The 24,972-nt window shown below is 33.4% G+C and overlaps 1 protein-coding gene across 1 annotated transcript; it reads right to left on the reverse strand.

Annotated features, from left to right (window-relative positions):
• Positions 1-8,979: 8,979 nt before the first annotated feature.
• LOC132286244 (vacuolar iron transporter homolog 4-like) lies at positions 8,980-9,915 on the reverse strand. The gene has a single exon (XM_059788514.1). The coding sequence runs from the start codon at positions 9,834-9,836 to the stop codon at positions 9,177-9,179; it is 660 nt and encodes a 219-aa protein (XP_059644497.1). The 5' UTR covers positions 9,837-9,915; the 3' UTR covers positions 8,980-9,176.
• Positions 9,916-24,972: the final 15,057 nt, after the last annotated feature.

Consider the following 24,972-nt stretch of genomic DNA (forward strand, 5'->3'; position numbering starts at 1 on the left):
ATATAACTAAACACTTTCAGAATTTTTCAAACAATTTCATTCAACGAGGCAAAATACAATTTAAACATGCATCATAGATAAGTTTTAGCATTAATTAAACCCTTGGAGTCTACCTAGGCATGCACAGAATACAGGTTTAGGGGAAAGAGTGAGAACAGAGGCTTTCCTTTGGGTTTCGGTTTGAAACCTTCCAACGTCGTCTCTAAATTCCGGCGAATCCCAAGACTTTTCTCCACCTCTATTCACTGTTCTCTCTCCTCTGTTGCCTTTTGGTTCCACCCAAGAGCAACTCCCTTTAAAAATTCCTTGAGCCTCTCTGTTTATCTCTTAAGACCCTCTCTGTTTTGCCCCTCAAACCACTACTACGTGAATGGGGTTTTCTAACCCTATCAGACGTATACAAGAAAACATATATAGACGTCTCCCCCTTCAGTCTAATAATAACGGTATATATATAAGCTTTAATTAAAACCTAATTCAATCCCAATTATAAGTCGGCGACTACATAAAAATATAAAACCCTAAAACTGCATTATATTTTTATAATGAACACTAACCCTAATTTAATCATTAATAATAATTAATAATTAAATGAACCATATATACATATATACCTATTCACCACGGGTATTAACTGTACCCACCTCAATAAATCCAACCCTAGCAGACGTATACAAGAAAACATATATAGACGTCTCCCCCTTCAGTCTGATAATAACGGTATATATATAACCTTTAATTAAAACCTAATTCAACCCCAATTATAAGTCGGCGACTACATAAAAATATAAAACCCTAAAACTACATTATATTTTTATAATAAACATTAACCCCAATTTAATCATTAATAATAATTAATAATTAAATGAACCCTATATACATATATACCTATTCATATATGTATAACTATCCATAGGTATTAACTGTACCAACCTCCACAAATCCAAGTAATCCATGTGACTCCAAACGGTTGGTCCATTACTACTGTCCTTGTCCATCCTTAAATAAAATTTAAATCAAAATACAATAATTAAATAATTACTCATAAAAATAAAATTAAATTAAGTCAAATAAGACAATAACCCAATTAATCAAATAGTTAAATTAAATAACAATTAAACAATTAATTTAAAACACATAAACAATTACAATTAAACACACAGCCAGATAATCACATTTAAATGCACATAAGACAAATAATCAATTAATCAATTAAAATGCAAATAAAACAAATAATTAAATTCCAATTATATCCTTTTGAGAATTAGGGGTATTACAGACATCCCTCTGCTGCAACTTTGCAAGTCTTGTCAAAAACTATCCTAGAAGTTCTTTTTGATCCAACACATTTTTGTGATGTTTTCCCTTTGGCAAAACAGACACGTTTTCCTTTTTCAATAAGTTATATTTCTTCTGTTGCATCTTTTGATTTAATCCATTGTGATATTTGGGGACCTCATATAATTAATTCTCTTTCCGGTGCACATTGTTTCTCGACTATTGTGGGTGATTTTTCACGTTAAACATGGATTCGTCTTATGCGTTTTAAATCCGAAACACAAGATTTGTTAAAATCTTTTTTTCTTTTGTCAAGACAATTTAATCACCAAATAAAAGCGGTATGTACTAACAATGGTGTTGAATTTATTTCTATGCGTCCATTTTTTGATACACATTGCATTCTTTTCTAGCATTCTTGCCCATCAACGCCTCAACAAAATGGCGTTGTTGAGCGGAAGCATCGGCATCTTTTAAATGTTAGTCGTGCATTAAGATTTCAAGCTCATCTTCCATTAAGTTTTTTGGGTCAAAGCTTACAAACAACTAGTTGTTTGATTAATAGATTGCCTACTCTCATTCTTTTTTAAAAAAATCACCTTATGAGATGTTACACAATGTCGTACCTCGCACCCACATATAATCATCTTAAGAGTTTTTGGTTGCTTATGCTATGCTACCAATATCAGGCCATCTCACAAATTTGATCAACTGCACGCAAATATATTTTTGTTGGTATAATACCTCTAATTTTCAAAATATTTAATTTATTTATTTTAATTACATTTTTAACGAATCTCTTTGCACTCACTTCAGTTAGTCCTTTCAAACTCCATCAATTTTAGTTAGTTTTTTTTTTTCCTCTTTATTATTACCATGCACATACATGGTGTCATTGTCTTTGATTAGACTTTTGAGCATGATTTGCTAATTAAAAACTTGAAAATGACAAATTGGATTGATCTAAAATCTGAATTTCAATATAATGTGGCTTTCTTGTGGATGCCACACTCCCCTAAATAAAATAACTGATAAATCTGCAATCCCATTTTTTTATAAAAATATAAAATGATATATATATATATATATATATATATATATATATATATATGATATTTCAACCAATATATATATACACAACACCAAATGCATGTATCTCAACTGGTTTTGAAATTTGTATGTAATAGTGCTGCCAAATGGTCAATGACAAAATGAATCTTGCTATTTTATAATTATTTAGCTGGTAGGTTTGATCCAAAAGAAACAATTCACTGGTTCAGGGTGTTGCATCATCATGCATGATAGTTAAATTTTCCTATTTTCATTATTAAATCCCAGCCATCGATGTGGTAAAAACTTCTATCTTTTGTACTAATCTCTTTGCACACACTTCAGTTAGTCCCTTCAAACTCCATCAATTTTAGTTAGTTTTTTTTTCCTCTTTATTATAACCATACACATACATGCTGTCATTGTCTTTGCTTAGACTTTTGAGCATGATTTGCTAATTATAAACTTGAAAATGACAAATATTGGATTGATCTGAAATACATTATATTAATATAATGTGGCTTTCTTGTGGATGCCACACTCCCTAAGTAAAATAACTGATAAATCTCCGATCCCATTTTTTTATACAAATATAAAATTATATATATATATATATATATGATATTTCAACCAATATATATACAACACCAAATGCATGTATCTGGTTTTGAAATTTGTATGCAGCAGTAGTTTTATCCCTATTTTAAAAAGTATGCAAAAAAACATCCCTAGTATTTTCACATTGTTCAAAAATACACCATCTGACATAAATTAGTATTATAATACATGTTTTACCTTTTTCATTCTTCCTAAAATACCCAAGGAGGTATATATGTTACTAATCTCATAGTATAGAGGTGTTATGCGCACATTACCTTATATATATATTTTTTTTTTTGAAATTTTTTTTTCTATATATATCTCTAAACATTTTTTTTAAAACTTTGAGAATTTGTGAAACAAGGATTTGAATTTTTTGAGATTTTAGTTTTTTTTACTAATTTTTTTTCTTTATTTTATTTTTTTTCGTAACAACACTGTTTAAAAAAAATTTTAAAAAATCCCAATATCAGTGTGCACTGGTTTTCGGTATTCGAAAAAATTTAGTTTGCGCTTTATTTTTGTTTTTTATTTTCTATTTTTATCTTTACTTTTCTTTTATAGTTTTATTTTTATTTTATATTTTTATCTTTACTTATCTATTGCCGACGTCCTCCAATGGTATCATTTTCGGTCATTTTATAAAATTATTTATTTTTATATATTTTATAAAATGGTTCAATGAGGATAATTTAATCAACTTAGAGTTTAAATTTGTCAGATGAACCTATTTACACCAGATTGAAACTCAGTAAGGCCAGGTAATTTAGTCAACTTAAGGTTTAAATTTGTCAAATGACCTATTTGCACCAGATTAAAACTTTAGGGATGTTTTTTGCACGAGAAGGACATCCTTCTTCAATAGTGTCTTTTCGATCATTATACAAAATTATTTATTTGTATATATTTTATAAAATAGTTCAATAAGGGTAATTTAGTTAATTTAGAGGGACCTATTTGCACCAAATTAAAACTTTAAGGGTATTTTTTATACGTGAGGAGTGTGATATGCACTATAAGTAAACTTTAGGAATATTTTATGCACTTGACCCATAATATAATGATACATATTTTGTTTTAATTTATAGAATATTTATCTTTATTCGAGATTGGAAGCTTTCAAAAGGAGATAGGGCATGTGGGACAAGGATCCTCTCCAACGCTGGAGGGGTCCTGCAGTGTATCTCGTGATTGAGATTTAATTAATAAATGAGACCCACTAGTAATGATATAATATTCTCAACCACTGGATACAGTGCAGGACCCCTCCATCGCTGAAAATGATCCTTTTCCAGGATATGTGGCCCTACCATTGTAGGGTAATGGCGACAGCCGATCCCTCTCCTTGGGATTTCAGATTGAATATAAGTGCAAAAAGAAAAGATGAGTAATTTTTTTATATATATTTTAAATGAATATGTGCCATTTTATTATTGTGTCACACCAATTCTGTAGAGGAGGTTTTCTAATGTGTGAAACTAAATATTTTTTTTCAAAATAAAAATGGATAATATGGAAGGAGTGTTTTTTTAAATAAAAAACAAAAAAAATAGTGATACGCTCAGGGATGTAACTCGAGTATATTAGAATTTTGGATAAGTTGAGGGATAATTTGAGCATTACCTCAATCATTTGTACTCATTTGTGAGTTCAATTCGAGCCAATCTTAAACTTAACAATTTTTAAAATTTAGATTGATTGTGTAAAAATGGAATTATTAATGTTTTTAAGATTAAGTGCAAAAATCCTCCTCAGTATATACAAAAATGTGTAATTATCTCCCTTCTGTTCAATAAACTCTCCTACAATTTCGGATGGGTGCAAATAAGGACTTTTGAAGAAATTAAATCACGAATTGACTAATGTACCTTTATAATAAAATAAAATAACAAATAGTATAGGAAAATGTTTTCACGGGGTTGATGAAATTGTCTCCACCTTTTTCCGGACAAAAAAAAAAAAAAATCATTAAAACCTGCCACATCATAAAAAAAATGGACATATTAGTAATTTAAAAAACCTACCCTCCTCCCCCACCATCTCTCAATCACTGCCCATCATCAGAATCAGCCGGCTAGAGCATCACCTCAACCACCGCCCGCCACAGCACCACCAAAAACCAGCCCTTCTCTTGATCCCTGCTCTCTATGTTTACCCGTCACCACAACCACCGGCAGCCACCGATGCGCTCTCTATATATATTTTTGGTTTAATGATGGTAGATTTTGAGTTTTATATATATATATATATAATATTGAGTATAAGGGTTAAATGATTTTGGTAGAGCAAGTGATATGGGTCATCTGAAACTCACGGTACTGTGTGTGGTTAATTTGTGAAATGAATTAATTTTGTAAATGAAGATAGGTCTTGTAGATGAAGACAAATTTATGTAAGTATTATTTGTGAATTCTTGTATAATTCTATCTATGGTTGGTTAATTACATGGTGGGTTTGGCCATTGGACAACATTTAAAAAATGTGAAAGTTTAAGCATTTTTCTTTTTATTTTTATTTTTTTAAATGATAAATTCAATTGTATAAATAGAGCTCAAAAGGGGTAACATACAAGGCCTTTGGCCCAAGCAACTTACATAGAAGCCCATATAAGTAGCCCAAGAGAATGCAAATGTCTGTTCTAGCAGAAGAAACATAATTACAATTCCGGTGAAACCACCCTACATAGAAAGTTTAAGTATAGATTTAAGAAGAATAATTTCTTTTCTAGTGGCCACTGAATATTGAATTGTTACATTGTATATATTTAGTTCCTATAGAATTTGAAATAAGTCCATCAAGTTTTCAGATATATCAATGTATTTGTATCTAATACTTATATGTATACGTGTGTCTGTATAAATATATTTTGTATGTTTGGTCGCCATTCTAAAGCTCACAGGTTGGTGTTGGGTTCATTTTATATATACATATCCAAGAAATTTTGCATTACTTTTCGAGCAATTTGCTAACTATTGGAACTCATAATTTTTGGTAAAAGTAGTGAATTTTTGGCATAAATGATTACCGCCGGAGCCTCGTGAAAATGTTCGATGAGCTATGCGTAGAGACAGAATCTGAGGAGAGAGAAAGGAGAGAAACTAATTTTTTATTTCTTACATCAACACTTACGGTATTTTGAGATTTTTATAAAATATTTGGTCAAAATATGATTAGTGGGCAATTTGCTGAAAAGACGAATAATATAGGAAGTTATATACATTTTTGAATGATTCTTGCACATTTTTTGTATACTGAGGAATTATTTTTGCAGTTAACCCATGTTTTTATAATAACAAATTAGACCCTAATACCACAACATCTTTGTTAAGGCTTAAATTTGAACCTACAACAATTAAAATAAAAAATAATAATTTCAAACCAATCCAAATATCGAGTCGGACTCATGTTGGTGCCGCCGTTGGCTATCAAAATATCACATTTAGGTAAGAGAAATGGATATCTAACAGTTCAAAACAAGGTTCACAATCGTAGTCATGAACATAATATAATATAATCGAACTTGTATAGATACAACGTAACAGAATGGGTCCTTACGGTCATGGAATTTTTTTTTTTTCTAACTGATTCACAATTTTTTATACCATAGTTTAATAGAATTGAATTTTGGGCGAATTTTAGTGGGTTTTATTGAAATTTTGAAGACCATTGATTACAATTAATAAATTCATGAAATTTAAATCGCTATCCTTATAAAAAAAAAAAAATTATAAAAAAAAAAAAAAAAGGCTTAGTAATTATGCTTCAAAATGAGAATGTATTAATTTAATTGAGCGAGATCATGAAAAAAAAAAAAAAAAAAAAATAGTTAATTCAGGCAACTATAAAAGTATAATGTGAAAATGCAAATTTCAAAAATACTATAAAAAATTAAAAATTAAAAATTTTAAAAAGGTTAAAAAAAATGGTGAGTTGATAAATAGAAAAAACTACACTTACATAGAGTTAAGAGACATAAATAATAGAACGATTTATTTTAATAGCTCATTTTTCACTTTTGTTGAAATAAGTAAAATAATTACATATGTATCAATAACTATTATTGAGGTCCAAAATGCCCTCAAAACAATTATTCCAAAATACTAAAACTTATTCCTTTAAATCAAGTACTTTCTTTAAATAATTTTTAATTGAAAATTTTAGAAAAATAAGATTTTTCCTTTAACTTTGAACCGTATTGCTACAACTTTCACACACCCGCGCGCGCGAGAGCTTATACAAATAATAAAAAAGATTCAATATACTAAAAATGGGGCAATCAAATATCAGTTTTTTTTTTTCCTCTTTATTATTACCATACACATACATGGTGTCATTGTCTTTGCTTAGACTTTAGACCATGAATTGCTAATTAAAAACTTGAAATTGATGACAATATTGGATTGATCTGAAATCTGAATAATATAATATAATGTGGCTTTCTTGTGGATGCCACACTCCCCTAAGTAAAATAACTGATAAATCTGCAATCCCATTTTTTATACAAATATAAAATGATATATTTATATATATATATATATATATATATATATATATATATATATATGATATTTCAACCAATATATATACAACACCATATGCATGTATCTCAACTGGTTTTGAAATTTGTATGCAGTAGTGCTGCCATCTGGTCAATGACAAAATGAATCTATGTTATAATTATTTAGCTGGTAGATTTGGGCCAAAAGAAACAATTTATTTAAGAATTCACTGGTGGCCTATTTTCATTATTAAATTCTAGCCATTGATGTGGCAAAATCATCTTTCTTTTGTATAAATTTCATTTGTATATTTTTTTTTACTTGCATTCTGAAAATTAAAATTAAAGTGAACATGAAATATACTTTGCCATAGATTTATTTTAATACTATAAATATAGATCAATTTCTCACATAGAAAAATTGCTAATAACCTCAAAATACTACACTGCCTTCTACCAATTTAAGTTTTACTTGAAATAACACGGACATTAGTATGACGTTAAGTAAAAGTGTTCCCATGGATCATTTTCTAGCTGCACAGAACCACCAATTCCTTATTTGAAAAACCAGACAGAGACTAATAACAACTATATAATATTTAATAAGCTTGAAACTCCAACGTTCACAAGTTATTTATGTATTTGTGTGTGAAAAAAAATAAAATAAAATAAATTATATATATGGCATCAATGCCTAATGATACTCAATGCATGTAGATGTCCGCTGCGCCCCCTTTTTTTAACTTTTAAGAGGTACGGCTATGGTTGGTAGGGTCATAACCTCCTAATCTTCTCGGAAAAGCATATATATATACACACACACGTGATGCCAAAAGGCACCTCAAAATATGTATACATAGTCTCTCTTTTTTTCGATAATTAAAAGTGGAAGAGTTTTCCACCACAAGATATATATATATATATATATATATATATATATATATATTGCCGAATCATGGCTCAAAGAGGTAATTATTCTATGAAAAAAAACTTCCTAGTGAAGGTTAATTCATACTTTTTTTTTGAGGCGTGACTCATGATATATATTTTTATCATACCCGCAATATTGACTTGTAGCAAACGCAATTGAGATAGAATTTTTTTTTTTTTTGGTTAGGTACGTAAGTACTAACACACTCACAAATGCCTATCATGGGGCGCAATTGGAATACAATTTAATTTTTTTTTTTTTTTAATCTTATCAAAAAATACGCTCTCACACTCATTTAAGTAATTAATAATATTTGGGTTCAAAAGAATTGTTACAACTCCATAAATAAATTCATGGTTAAAATTTATGAGAATGATTGTGAAAATGAGAGAATGTATATTATGGAGAAAGCTAATATGCATTTTTTTCTTGTTCTTCTTTCTGATAATTTTTTTACACAATACCATACATTTGTGAATGTGTCAATTTTATTTAATTTTTTACATTATGATATAATACACAATAAAAGAAAATGACAGTCTGTACACTGTACCTTCGAGAACAAAACGGGGCACACCTTCCTAATTAGTGTGTGCACGTGTGAGAAAGCTCATATTGAAGATTAATAAAAAAGCAAAATTAACGTAATCTTGTTTAATTTCAATAACTTTTTTTGGCATCTCCAAAGCTCATAATGAAAATAAAAAATAAAAAAGGGATCAAAGTACGACAAAAAGAAAATTACAGAAATACCCACAAAAAGAAAAAAATAAAATAAAACCCTAACACATGATCACAAATATGTTACCAATAATACAGTCACATTCCAGTAGAACCAACCAATTTGGTTAAGCCAAAAGTGAGACCCATTGCAAGCCAACCCCCAACCAAAACCCTCAATGACGACTTCACCACAGGTGACCCTCCCATCACTGCACCCAACCCTCCAAACCCTAACAGTGCAAAACTCACGTTCCCTACCACCAACCCCAACCTCAGCTTATAGTCCTTCACGAACGCCGCCGCAAGCAGTGGCACCACCGCCCCCACCGCGAACGACAAGGAGGACGCGGCTGCCGCCCGGAGAGGGTCCGGCAAGCCCCTTTTCTTGTCCTCCAAGGCATTTCTACTCATAATATTGTTCTCTCTCTTCATTTGAGCCATTTCTATGTCATACTGCGAGTACACGGACACAAACTCTCCGATGGCCATACTACAAGCTCCGGCCACCAACCCGGCAATCCCGGTGAGGATCATGGTCTTTACATCATCCCGGACCGCCCCAACTCCCATCATAAGTGATGCCGTTGAGAGAAGACCATCGTTGGCGCCCAACACGGCGGCTCTAAGCCACTGTGCTCTTTTAGAGTAGTCAAAAACCTCCACCTCCACCTCCTCCACTCCATGCATGGTTGGGATTGAAAGTTTCATTTCATTTAAGGATGGTTGCGGTTCAGTAGTTTGGTTGGTATTTGCCATGAAAGAAGGAGAAGAAGCAGCAGCTAGGAATCAAAGAGAAGAATATGGGGGTGTGTCTCTGAGAGAGAGAGAGAGAGAGAGAGAGATTGTTTATGTGAAGAAGTGTGGAGGACACACGCCCCCAATATATAGGAGGAGGAGAAGATGGGCATTTGGCAAAGTGTGGCCACAGTATTGTTTCGACTTTCAAGGGATCTGATGCGTTCACACTTGTAAAAAGAAATAAAATAATTAAACTTTATTTTTGAATAGAAAATTGCTTTTCAAATGGGCTGATTTGGTATAAATTAAGATGGCTTGATTTGAATGTAAGTAATATAAACCAATCAAATTATTTATGAATTAAGTATAATTCAAAAAAAAATTGAGTTATTATGAAGATATATATATAGTAATATTATTATAACCTTCTACAAGGATAAATTCATTCGAAATTATTGTCCATCGAGATTGAGCAAGTCTAGGTTATAATATTGCATTCTTTATAGTTTAAAAAAGGAAATTAATGGAAGGTTTCATCGATTTGTACCGCACGCTTCTGAGACAACTGCTGTTTCTATTATTTGGTCATAACTCAAAATTATGATGAATGGATTATCTTCAAAAAAAAAAAATATATTATCTCCCAGTATTTCCAAATATATATCTAACTGATGCAAAAATACCAAATTACCATCTTGTTTGAATTAAGTTGGGTATGAAACCAAAACATTGCAGATACTTATAAAAAAAAATTTTTTTTTTTTTTTTAAATGTGTGACGCATTTTTTTATTATTGGATGAAAAATTGGAGATACTCGCACAGTGAGAATTGAAGAGGATCCAAATTAAACTACTTTTCATAGTAGTAAATAAACTTTTTTATTTTGTCCTCTTCTATTGATTGGTCGATAGCTCCTTTTAGGTGAAAAATTAAGCAATTTGGAAGAGGACCGGTTAAGTCAACTCAGAGGCAAAGCCCAAACTAGGCAGAGCCCAACAGAAGCAATTAGAAAACGACAGGCCCAAAGCTTTAGCCCCTCCAAAATAGCATGCGTCGTCGTTACTATACAGATAATAAGTTGTTTGTCTGTGGAGGAGTGGAACGAAATCATTTTGAATTGAAAAAAAAAAAAATGAATGTGTTTTTCATTCGTTTTATATTGTTATGAACAAAAGTAAGAAAAAGAACATTAATTAATTCTAATATCTTTATTTAATCAAGTGTTCCAGAATAACTGCTTGATTGAACCTCCTGCTTTTAATTTGTTAAAGTAAGCTAATCAAATTTCTGAGGGAAAAGAATAAAAAAAATGTAAGCTAATCAAGCTGTTCATCATGAAACTAAAAACATTGAAATATAATATTAATGAATGTTCAAAGGGAACAAATTTAAACCATACAGAAATCCACTTTTATTGACTTGAAAGTCTCAATAGTTCAAAATCTTCATGTAGCAAAGGAGAAGTACCATACAAGCATTTGGAAGTCTGTAATAAGGAGAAAGAGTCCATGACTGTCTGGTTGAATAACAACATAGCAAACGTGAAGTTACAAATATTTCACCATTACTTCAATGTTGTGAATAACTTGGGCGCCACCTGTGTTACAGTATAGTGGTTTCAGAAGCAAATCCGGAGCCGTAAATCGAATAAATTTGCCAAAATTGCAATTAAGAAAAGGAAAGAAAGACGGCTTACGCATTTGTCAACACAAGACCAATAATCAAAATATTGTCCAGTGCAGTGCTTGTTCCCAGTTGCATCGCCATGGATTCTTTCAATACATGCCTACAGGAAATTAGACATCATTACCCCGGGAATGTAGAGACAACTGGATATCATGAAAACAAAATAAAGGCAATAATCATAGACGACAATTGAATCAAGCTGCACATGAAAATTTCAGGCTTGAATTTTTGCAATTTTTTTAACTATTAAATAGGCAAAAGCTCAAGTTTATTTTTTATCTCGATTGATTAACAAGCCTAGAATAACACTGCATTTGGTTAAATTAGGGTTATGAATAGTCTAAATAGGTACAATGCAATAGTAATGATAATCCTTTTCACTGATTTATATATATTAAATAAACACTTCAGAAGTAATTACACAACTCCATCAAATACAATAAGCCTTGATATCGTACTACTGTGCAAATTCTATTACAAAGGAGGAATCTGCTCAAAACACTTTTTTGCTATGCAACAACTGCTTATATTGGATATCAGTTCCACAATGACTCAAGCAGTGCATGCTATTCAAAAATGTTTTGCACCATATAGCTGGCTTTCAATAAAACTCAGTTTTTTCACCATAAATTCATAAATAGATAGAGGCTTATCAATTATGACAACAGAATACGTTCCAGGGGAAATTTGTCAAGTTGCAATAGCTTATGTCAAATTTAATATCCATAATGGAGAGAGAACTCTTCTATGGTTTGATAATTGGTTCTCCAATGGACCTCTTGCACCTCAAAGCTGAAGCCAATCAATGGGTTAACTCTCCCACACACCAACTTATGATTGTCAGTTCTATTATTCAAGGAAGACACTGGAGTTCTGAGATTGTCTTTTTTCGTTTTACTGACTAGTGTATTGAGCTTGAGTTTCCGTCAGCCATTTCTGATTTATCTCCCTCTTCCCTCCCTCCAATTAACCCCGATAGAGAAGACATTGTTACATAGATAGTATCTCCTTCCTTGTCCTTCTCTGTTTCCACACTTTGGCTTTCCAGAACCCAACTTACCACACTACTGAATAATTCCACCTAGTTCCGAGCAGGCCTTATATCCCTAGACATAATATGATCCTTTGAATTGCTATCATGGTTGTCTACCCACCAAAGACCAAACTGCTAAGGCTTACCCGCATATTCCAAACTCTTGCTCCCTCTGTCTTCAAGCTGCAGAATCTCACACCCTCCTGTTGTTCCAGTGCCATTCTCCTGTGTCATCTGCGAACACTTCCAGCATCTTCATGGTTTCCATATTTAACAAACTAACTGGAGTTCCTTGATCTCTTGGACCTCTCTCAACTGGAGAAGTACATCCCAATCTTTCACAGATCATATGATTGCACTTGCAAGCTGCGTTTATACAATTTAGAAAGGGAGGAATCAAATAGTGTTCAAAATTTCTCCCTCTACTGCAGATTCTCTCATTCATCCTATCACAGATAAGTTGATGCCATCTCATGTCCTTGAGATAAAGGATAGCAAGCTTGCCAGAGATATTACCTCCTCTTGGATGCTTCCCAGCTCCTTTATCCGACACTACACCAGACCTCCAGATTGATGGATTCCCCACTTCCCTTGGCAATTCTTATGGGCTTTGCCTTTTTTGGTTCATCTTTTCTGGATGTTTGGGCCTCCTGGCCAAGTTTTCATATGGATTAAGACCTGATTGTTGCCTCTGTGACATGTTTGTACATTCCTCTCTCATTTATACTATTTATCTTACCTAAAAAAGAAAAAGATTTTGATTTGTTTAAATAAGCTCTGTTAGGTTTAAAAACAAGCTTAAGTTCTGTGTAAAATGAGTACCAGGCTTCATCAGGCGAGTTAGGCCCAAATTCAAATTGCACTAAGCTGAGGTTTAACTAGGGATGGCAATGGGGCGGGGTGGGGATCTCATTCCCCATCCCCATACCCAGTGAATTTTTTCATCCCCATCCCCACCCCCACCCCCATCCCCGTTTAAAATTTCAGCCCCATCCCCATCCTCATACCCGCCCACACCCCACCCTCATAACCGATTAACACACACTATAATTTTTTTTAGCACATAATTTTTCTTATTCTCAAATTCCAAGATTCAACACAACCAAGTTATAATTTTTCTTAAGTGTGTTTATCTATACTTAATCTAATTTAGTAATATATCATAATATATAAAGGTATTTTAGTAAATGTACACCCTAAACGGGGCAAGGCGGGTATCCCCACCCCGTTCAGGGTTTCAAAAATTACCCCCATCCCCATTTAAATCAAAGAGTCCCCAAACCCGCCCTAAACGGGGCGGGCGGGGCGGGGACCCGTCGGGTTTGGGGATTTTGCCATCCCTAGGTTGAACAGTCCAACACTTGGCTAGGCCAATACACACCCATAATAATGATGCAGCCAAACTTTATACTGATGTAACATACCACAGAATCAAAGCAACACAATATTTCAATCCCATGAACACAGAACAAATTCATTCCAGTTTACATATTTTCTAAAGTTTCTGTTAGGTTTAACTGAATATGAACGGCATGCTTCTTATTCTTTAACATTTATATAAACTATTCAGGCATTCTAGGATTCCAATTGACAACCTCGATAGTATATAATAGTATGCCCACCTATTGCACAACAACCTGCATCTTTAAAGCTAAACTGCAATGTAAAACACAATTCACAGGATGCTCAAACAACAACCGATTCCGTCACAAGTGATAACTGAGAACAAACACATTTTTTGACAAGGCACTACAAACATTGTAAGCAAGAATATATATATATGTGTGTGTGTGTGTGTGTGTGTGAGTGAACTTTTGGAAATGCAATAGAAATTTTAGTTGATAGTTTATCAAAAATCACCTTATAGTCGAGTAAAGGTCTCACACACTTCGGCTTGCAAGCCTCTTCAAGATACTTCTTTGTATCAACAGGTTCCTCATCCGCCCTGAATTAAAAAATAATAATAATTAAAATTAAGATACAATACAGCAGTACAAAAAATGTGCTACATTAGAAGTTAATTGTGGATCCATAGTTTATCAGTAGATCATTCAGATAGCTATCAGTAAAGTACCAATTTAACATAATAAGGAAGAAAAAAATGAGATGAACTGTTATTCTATGTATCAATTTATGCACTGCCAAGGTGCAAGTATGTATAAGCGGGATCACATATAGTGATTTGAGTCCAGTTGAAGGTGTATTCAAACTTATATTTTTGACTATTGAATTATATGTTTTAGCGAATGCATAGCCTCAAGATTCTTTGTAGCTCTGTGGGAAAAAGAGAGAGATCCTATTTCGATTTCTTTGTATTACGTGGTGATAGCCAGTGTTAGGGGTAAACTATGTCGAAGGTTTTTTAATAGAGCAGTTGGAGGTTCCATGATGTGCATCCCACATACCATATGTAGATGAGATTTGAAGCTGAGACAAGCAATGTGTCACATTCTTGTTCGTTGCTATGTTTTGAGGCAACATCTATTTCAAGAATGAAACGCATTCACCCAACTGGTGGGGTTAAGGGCAAAGCTAGTTTGGCAAATCCACATTATTGCATTCTTCGTTCAATACAAAGGCAGAGTCGGGGATTCCCTGAAGGAGTAATCCAGAGGAGGTTGTTCATGGTTATAAGATAGTTATCTATGTGTATTAGAGAATTACAACTGAAATTATGTAACCAATTTTCATGATTAAAGATACAAATTAAGGGGAAATCATGAAATCTAAAAATAAAAGAATAAAAAATAGCTTGTTCGGTTCAGTTCTCTGAAATAGTTTTCAATAATCTGAAAACCGAGAACTACAAAAGACTGTTATGTGGATATAGTCCTTTTTCTTTTAACTCAGTTTACAGTTAACTATTTCCAAAAAACCATAAATGAAATAAATTTTTGAACGGCATTCTCTTAATTGGTTCTCTAATAACAAAAAAAAACTGTTTTAGAAAAACTAAACCAAGCAAGTCAAGAGGATTTTAAGATTAAATTGAGATTCTAAAAAAAAATATTTGTTACCCACATAGCGATAAAAGGGAGAACACAAGCAACTAAGTGCAACTGAGCTTGCCGGAGTCACCTGCACACAACGCAGTTTGTCACTATTCAGATGGAACCCAAAAAAAAAAACACACACACACACAATAACAACTACTGAAACAATAATACATTTTGAAGTACAAAAGTTCAAATCTTTGCTGAAAACACGACGATAAGCACACAATAACAAACAATAATGCATTATAAAGATCAAAATTTCAAATCTTTGTCGAAAACATGACGTTCCTAAATATAAATTACACAGTTCAGAATGAAATACCGAAATCCGTGAGTCCTAGATTGAAATCGATAATCGAAAAATTAAAGCACAAAACTTGAAATATTCAATACAATATACATATATATATATATATATATATATATAACCCTAATTTACAGATCCAGGAAATGGGATACATTGAAAGACGGGTTGAGCAATAAAAATGTAAAATTTTAGTAATAATATGATGTTTAGATTATTGAAATAGATTAGAGAAGAGTATTGAGAGTACCTTTGGGGTTTCAGCCGCAGATTGAAGCTACAACAATGTCTCTGAGCAGAAAGGAACTGACTTCTATTAAAAAGCGCGATCCCAGTCTGAGTCAACCTGGCGCTTTTAACTAACATGCGCTAGATACAAGTGGTACGCTCTTGGCATAAATTCAGAAAATAAGTTTTTGAGGTCTCTTATTTAAATTACATTCTTAACTTGAATGATACATATATTATGGGGCTAATACACAAACTTTAAAAAAAAAAATTAGACTCATGAATTAACACGAAAGCACAGTGACGGACCCAGAAAATTTGGTGAGGGGAGGCGAATTTTTAATTTGTGAGTACAAAATTATATGATGGGTTTATTTTTGTAATTTTAGTAGGGTTTTTTTTATAAATTTTAAAAAAAATTAAGTATAAAATGAAAAAAAAAAATCAGTGGGGCAAATTATAATTATAGTGGGGCATCTTCATAAATTATCAAAATTTGAAGTATAAAATGCTAAAAAAAAAAAGAATACAGTGGGGGCGAATTGTAATTTTAGGGGGGGCATTTTCATAAATTTTAAAAATATTAGGGTATAAAATGAAAATATTAAAAATTCAGGGGGGGCATCTGCCCCCTCTAGTCCCCTGCTGGGTCCGTCCCTGCGAAAGCAGAAACTAAAAAAACTTGTTTAATAAATATTGACCGGATCAAACACCTTTCTGATCCAGTGGTATTTCCGCTAAGTCCTAAAGTGAATAATAAGGGTTTGAATCTCCAAAAGAGTAAAATGAGTGTGTGAGTGAGATGTGTGTGAGTTTCTTAATAATGATAAAAAATAAAAAATAATTAAAATAAAAATAAAGATTGACCGAAACTATATAATAACTTTTATTAATAAGTGAGTTTAATTTTATTAATCACATAATAAACTTTTATTAATCACGTGCATTTTCATTAAGTAGGCAATTGATGACTCACCCAATATGAAGTGTATATTCGGTGTGTTTAGGGCCTTTAGGTTGGTTCTGTTGTCCTTGGATTTAGTAGATTTCCATCACTAATGTCTTCTAAAACTATACAGTATATGTTTAAAAACTTCCATTTTAACCATGAAAGTATTCACTATTTTTTTATTTATTTATTTTTTAATATATAAATATATACATATATATAGAATCATAACTTATGAGTGCCTTTTTAAAAAATAATAATAATAATAATACAATTTGAATAACGCTAATTTGATTTTTGTATTTCATCAGTTTAAGGGTTGAAATGTAAAACGAATGCCTTAAGATTGAGATTAATTTTTTGTTTGGTTCATCAGATTTAAGGTAAATTATAGCATTATGAAAATTAAAAAGCACAATACAGTCTTCTCCTTGTGGATAAGACTGCAGTCCTTGACTACCTGTGGATATACTTTTTTTTTTTTTTTTGGAATTTAAAGCAACTAATATTAATAAAAATAAGAATTACAAGCGGGCCAATAGCCAAAACAGCCCAAGGAAAGGGAGACAAGCCCACACAGCAAAGAAAGGCCCAAACAACGATTCAATCTAATAACTGCAATTAACGGCTAATTAGCCATTAATGGCAATTGTAGATTTAATTATCAAATTAGTGATGGTACGTTATATACTCACTTACCAAATCAATAATGATAAGTTAATTTTCATTTCTAATTTAATAATTAAAATAAGACTATCTATTTTCTATTGGCCAAAAATTTCGATTTTTGGGCCTCTTTGATGTTGGACTTGTTGCTTTTGTTGGGCTGATTGCTTATAGCCTTGTCCCTTGAAGCCATGCTTGTGGGCCTTTTTTTTTTTTTTGGTTCGCCTTAATGTGCCATGTTGTAATATATAAATCACACACAATTGCTTAACCATTCCGGAAAATATATATTTATATTTATATTATTATTAAATATGCAAAGAGTTTCAGTATTTTAATATTTATTTTTTAGTATAAAAAAATAATTTTTATAAAAAAAAAATTACCTGAAAATTATTTAAAGAGTTTAATTCAAATTACAAATTACCTAATAAAATTTATAAAAATTAATTTAAAGAGTTTAATTCAAATTACAAATTACCTAATAAAATTCATTTTTCTTATTTCACAATGGTTTTGAGTCATAAAAGATTACATGGAAGTCTCTTATAAAACTATAGACCTAAAGAAATACTAATCACACCTTTCTTGACACTTTGGCTAACTTTTCTTGGCCCTTTGGCAAAGATCAAGTGTAGTAATAAATTTTTTTAGGTCAGCCTTTTGGCTAACTTTTCTCAACCTTTTGGCTAAGATCAAGTGTAGTACTAACTTTTTTTTGTATTATTAAATGTGCAAAAATTTTATAAAAATTAATTTAAGGAGTTTAATTCAAATTACAAATTACCTAATAAAATTCATATTTCCTGTCCCACATTGGTATTTAGTTATAAAGGATTACATGAAAACCTCTTATAAAACTATAGATCTAAAGAAATATTAATCATAAATTTCTCGACCTTTTTTAGAGTTTCAGTATTTATTTATTTATATAAAAAAATATTTATTAATTGATATAAAAAGAGTTTTTATCTATAAAATACATAAACTCTGCCAAAGAGTTTCAGTATTTATTTATTTATATAAAAAAATATTTTTTAATTGATATAAAAATATTTTTTCACAAATATTTCTATAAAACTCTATCACAAATTACCTATTTTATTTTTAATAAAACTTTATCACATTAGACAAAAATATATTTAAAGAGTTTCTATAAAATTCTACACAAATTACCTAATTATCTATTCATTTTGAGTTTTTTTAATAAAATGAAATCTAATTAGACAAGAATTACTAATATAAAAAATTATTTATTAATTGATATAAAAAGAGGTTTTAAAAGAGTTTATATAAAACTCTAACATAAATTGCCTATTTTTCTATTTATTATGAGTTTTTTAATAAAAAGAAATCTAATTAGACAAAAATTATAAATATAAAAAATATTTATTAATTGATATAAAAATAATTTCTATAAAACTCTAAAAATTACCTAATAAAATCATTCAAAATAAAATTTTATTATAACTATTGTGGTTTTGTGGAGTCTGATTAGGTGGAAGATTTTTCGGAAGATTTGATTATATGGAAACTTCAATAGTACTGAATTTTAGTAAAATTCAGTTTCCTAATCTGTTAAGGAAAATTCAGTTTCCTAATTTGTTAGGAAAATTTCAGTTTCCTAATCTGATTTGACTTCCTTATTGGTTTAAGGAAAATCCAGTTTCCTGATCTGATATAATTTCCTTATTGGTTTTGGATTCTACAAAAGGCAAGTTCTTGTAGGACAAGTTTGGGACTCTATAAATAGGGTGAGAAAGTTAGAGAAAAATGTGTGCCAATACAAGAGAAAGAAATTGAGAGGATTGAAAGAGAATTCTCCTTGTAATTCTTCATCTTTTTCATAGTGAATTTGTTCGGTGTGCTCCATGGACGTAGCCCTAAGATTTGGGTGAACCATATATATCGTGTGTTCTTATGTGTGATTTTTTTTATTCTTCGTGATTGCTTGTTTATTCCTTGAACAGTGTTGTTTATTTTGCGTTTCCGCCACAACAACTGGTATCAAATCTGGTTAATTGTGCAGTGCAACTCTAACAACTGGTATCAGAGCCTTTGGTTGAGAACCTAGGGCACAGAAGGTGTTTGACGAAATTCCGAAAGTCTTTCGATCAGATCTGTCCGTTCGAGTGGGAGTAATGGCATCAGAAGATAAGACATCTACATCCATGATCGAGAAGTTCGATGGCACAAACTTCAGTTTCTAGAAGATGCAAATTGAAGACATCTTGTTTCAGAAAAATCTGTATCACCCTTTGGGAGAGAAGCCAGAGGATACAAAGGATGCAGAATGGGAATTACTTTATAGGAATGCTCTTGGCACCGTCAGATTGATGTTGTCAAAGTCAGTTGCCTTCAATATCAAGAATGAGAAGACGACGATGTCTCTCATGGCAGCCCTTTCTAGTATGTATGAACAGCCTTCTCCAGCAAACAAGGTGCACTTGATCAAGAAGTTGTTCAACATGAAGATGGTCGAATGTGGTAAGTTCAACGAACATCTAAATGCATTCAACGAGATAGTTTAACAATTAGAGTCTGTTGATATCGACTTCAAATACGAGGTCCGAGCACTGCTAATTCTAGGGCAGTTACCCGAGAGTTGGTGTGGCACAATTACAGCGATCAGTAGCTCTGCAGGGAAGACTAAGTTGAAGTTTGATGAAGTTGTGAGCATGATTCTGACAGAAGAAATTAGAAAGCAAACAACAGGGGTTTCCACTAGTGGTTCGGCGTTCAATGTTAAAAGCAGAGACAATGGTTCAAACAAGAAGAAAGGCAACAGTAATAAAAACAGAGACAGATCCAAGTCAGGGAATAGAAGGACACAGTCTCAAAATTTCAAGAATTTCATAGATCTCAGTGACGTTGAGTGTTGGAAATGTGGAAAGAAAGGACATTACCGTGTTGATTGCAGACTTCCAAAGAAGGGAACTGAAAGAAAAACTGAAGCAAACTTTGTCTCAGAAGAATCAAATGATGCATTGATATGCTCTTTGGAGAGCAAGGCGGAGTCATGGGTTTTAGATTCTGGCGTATCGTTTCATGGCACCTCAAACAAAGAGCTATTTAATAGCTATGAACCGAGTAACCTTGGTAAGGTGTATCTTGGTGATAATCAGCCTTGCAATGTCGTTGGCAAGGGTGAAGTGCAAATCAAGTTGAATAGGTCAGCTTGGAAGTTAAAGGATGTGAGACACATCCCTGACTTGAGGAAGAATCTGATTTTGGTAGGACAATTGTCAGACGAAGATTTTGTTACAACCTTCAATGGAGACTCGTAGAAAATTTCCAGAGGCGATATGACCATTGCACGTGGTAAGAAATCTGGCACTCTCTACACAACTACCAGTGCTTGTGGGTCTATAGCAGTTGCAGAAAACAAAGAAGATCACAACCTTTGGCACCAGAGACTAGGTCACATGAGTGAAAGGAGGCTCAAGATTATGCACTCAAAGGGGAAACTACCAGGCATACGGGCAATTGATATTGACTTCTGTGAGAGTTGTGTGATAGGTAAGCAGAAGAGGGTCAGTTTCAAGAAGAGTGACAGAGATCTCAGAAAGGAGAAACTTGAGCTAGTTCACACAGATATTTGGGGGCCAACCACTGTTTCATCCATTGGCGGAAAATCCTACTTCGTGACTTTCATTGATGATCACACGAGGAAGGTATGGGTTTATTTTTTGAAGCACAAATCTGAGGTATTTGACGTGTTCAAAAAGTGGAAGATCATGGTGGAGAATGAAACAGGTTTGAAAATCAAAAGGTTGAGATCAGACAATGGTGGTGAGTATAAAGACATTGGGTTCAAGAAGTTCTGTTTTGATAATGGGATCAGATTAGAGAGGATTGTGCAAGGAACCCCACAGCAGAATGGGTGGCAGAACGGATGAACCGAACATTGACAGAAAGAACCAAAAACATGCGCATACATTCGGGTCTACCCAAACAGTTTTGGGCAGAAGCGGTCAATACAGCATCCTACCTAATAAATCGTGGACCATCGGTGCCTTTAGAGTATCGAATACCAGAAGAGGTATGGAGTGGCAAAGAGGTAAATCTTTCATGGTTAAAAGTTTTTGGTTGTATTGCATATGCGCATATTAGTGACCATGCTAGGGGAAAGCTTGACCCCAAGTCACTAAAATGCATCTTCGTTGGGTATGGCGGAGATGAGTTTGGTTATCGACTTTGGGATAATCAAAACAAGAAAATCATTAGAAGTAGAGATGTGATTTTCAACGAGAAGGTGATGTACAAGGATAGAGATGCAACACAGTTAACTAGTCCTGTACAGAGTAAGCCTGAGTTTGTTGAGTTGGATGATGATCCAAAAAGCATTGATGCAAAGCAGACAGATAAGGGTTCTTGGCCAGAACTCACAGAGTATAGTTCACCGCAGATTCCAACTCCTATGCCTGCACCCAAAAGGTCTACGCGACCTCATGTACCGAATAGGAAATATTTGGATTATATGTTGCTCACAGATGATGGTGAGCCTGAATGCTATGATGAAGCATGTCAAGTTGAAGATGCTAGCAAGTGGAAGCTTGCAATGGAAGATGAGATAAAGTCCCTTATCTCTAACAAAACATGGGAACTATCCAAGTTGCCCATGGGGAAGAAAGTTCTTCACAACAAATGGGTGTACATAGTGAAAGAGGAACATGATGGTTCCAAGAGATACAAGGCGAGAATGGTGGTCAAAGGCTTTCAGCAAAAGCAAGGCATTGACTACACAGACATTTTTTCCCCGATTATGAAACTGAGTACTCTTCGCTCAGTTCTTAGCATTGTTGCAGCAGAGGGGTTGCACATTGAGCAGTTAGATGTCAAAACTGCTTTCCTCCATGGTGACCTTAAGGAGGAGATTTACATGCAACAACCGGAGGGTTTCTCAGTCAAAGGGAAATAGAAACTAGTGTGCAAGTTAAAGAAAAGCTTATATGGTTTGAAGCAAGCCCCGAGGCAGTGGTACAAGAAGTTTGATGGTTTTATGAAGCGACATAGCTACAACAAGTGCATTGTTGACCATTGCTGCTTTTTCAAGAAGTTCAAGTCAAGTTTCATTATCCTTCTACTTTATGTTGATGACATGTTAGTGGCAGGTTCCGATTTCGAAGAAATTAGCAAATTGAAGAAGCAGTTGTCTAGTGAATTCGAGATAAAGGATCTTAGTGCAGCGAAACAGATTCTTGGGATGAGGATTAGCAGAGACAAACATAAAGGTATTTTGCAGTTGTCTCAGGCTGAGTATGTTGAACGGGTTCAGAAGAGGTTCAACATGAATAATGCTAAGGCAGTGAGTACTCCCTTAGCTAATCATTTCCGCTTATCTCAAGATTAGTGTCCGAAGACAGAAGATAAGAAAAACTTCATGGCTAAAATTCCATATGCCTCAGCCATTGGAAGTTTGATGTATGTCATGGTGTGCACAAGACCAGACATTGCATATGCAGTGGGAGCAGTAAGCAGGTTCATGAAGGATCCGGGCAAGCTACACTGGGAAGCAGTAAAGTGGATATTGAGATATCTACGGGGTACTACAGACAGATGTTTATGTTTCAGAAGGGGTGAAGTGAAGCTACATGGTTATGTAGATTCAGACTTTGCTGGTGAGGTGGACCACAGAAGAAGTACTACCGGGTATGTGTTCATGGTGGGTACAACTGCAGTTAGTTGGGTTTCGCAAATATAGCGGTTTGTAGCGTTATCTACTACAGAGACAGAGTATGTGGCGATGACAGAGGCCAGCAAGGAGATGATTTGGTTACAAGGTTTGTTAACAGAGTTGGGATTCGAAAAGGTGAAGAATGTTTTGCACAGTGATAGTCATAGTGAGATACATCTGGCAAAGAATTCAGCATTTCATTCAAGGACCAAGCATATAGGACTTCGGTACCACTTTATCAGATCTTTGTTAGTAGATGGGGTGTTAACACTTGAGAAAATACTTGGCACCAAGAATCCGGCTGGCATGTTAACTAAGACAGTGACCATGGAGAAACTGAAGTTGTGCGCAACTTCAGTTGGTCTTCTAGGTTGAAGACAGAAAGAAACGCACAGTCATGTATGGGACATACATGTGAAGAAGATGGAATGGGTTTACAAGTGCTCCAGACTCCAAGTGGGAGATTGTTGTGGTTTTGTGGAGTCTGATTAGGTGGAAGATTTTTAGGAAGATTTAATTATATGGAAATTTCAATAGTACTGAATTTTAGGGAAAATTCAGTTTCCTAATCTGTTAAGGAAAATTCAGTTTCCTAATTTGTTAGGAAAATTTCAGTTTCCTAATCTGATTTGACTTCCTTATTGGTTTAAGGAAAATTCAGTTTCCTGATCTGATTTAATTTCCTTATTGGTTTTGGATTCTACAAAAGGCAAGTTCTTGTAGGACAAGTTTGGGACTCTATAAATAGGGTGAGAAGTTAGAGAAAAATGTGTGCCAATACAAGAGAAAGAAATTGAGAGGATTGAAAGAGAATTCTCCTTGTAATTCTTCATCTTTTTCATAGTGAATTTGTTCGGTGTGCTCCATGGACGTAGCCCTAAGATTTGGGTGAACCATATATATCGTGTGTTCTTGTGTGTGATTTTTTTTATTCTTCGTGATTGCTTGTTTATTCCTTGAACAGTGTTGTTTATTTTGCGTTTCCGCCACAACAACTGGTATCAAATCCGGTTGATTGTGTAGTGCAACTCTAACCATAACAAGTCCTCCATGCTCGCCGCCACAAGCAGCCTCCATGAAACCAACGAACCGGTGACAAATCACGATCTGGTACAGACGGCTCGGATCCACCACCTGCTCGACTCATAACTCAAGAGCAAAATCGTCTTCAATGATAACTCGCTTTCGCTTCTCAGATTTTAGAGTCTCTGATTCGGAACTTCGTTTCTTTGCGCTTGATTTCACTGTCGACATTTTGAATCACGGAAATTATGTATCTAAATTTTAGAGTGAGCTTTTTGCAGATGAAACTCGAAATTTGAAAGAGAGAGAGAAAGAGAGAGGAGGGAAGGAGTAAAGAGAGATTCTATTACCTGGGGACGAGGAATAATCTGTTGATTGATTTTGGGTTTAGAATTGAGATTTTGGGTTTGGGTTTTGGTGACCGCCGTCAGCATCAACGATGCAGCGAAGGAAGAAGACCCAGAACAGAGCTTCAATCGTGGATCCTTTGGACGGCTGAGGATGAGATCGGGACAGTGTAATGTTTAAGGGGTATTTTTGTCCAAAACATAACCTTTTAAACAGATACCAGTTAAAATACCTTTAGATAGT

Source organism: Cornus florida, unplaced genomic scaffold (genome assembly GCF_030987335.1).
Source record: "Cornus florida cultivar Cherokee Brave unplaced genomic scaffold, ASM3098733v1 CherokeeBrave_3.0.0_Hap2_Chr02, whole genome shotgun sequence".
In the NCBI taxonomy this organism is placed as follows: Eukaryota; Viridiplantae; Streptophyta; class Magnoliopsida; order Cornales; family Cornaceae; genus Cornus; species Cornus florida.

Coding starts and splice junctions, on each gene's coding strand:
- LOC132286244 (XM_059788514.1), bottom strand. CDS start 9,836: ATGGCAAATACCAACCAAACTACTGAACCGCAACCATCCTTAAATGAA.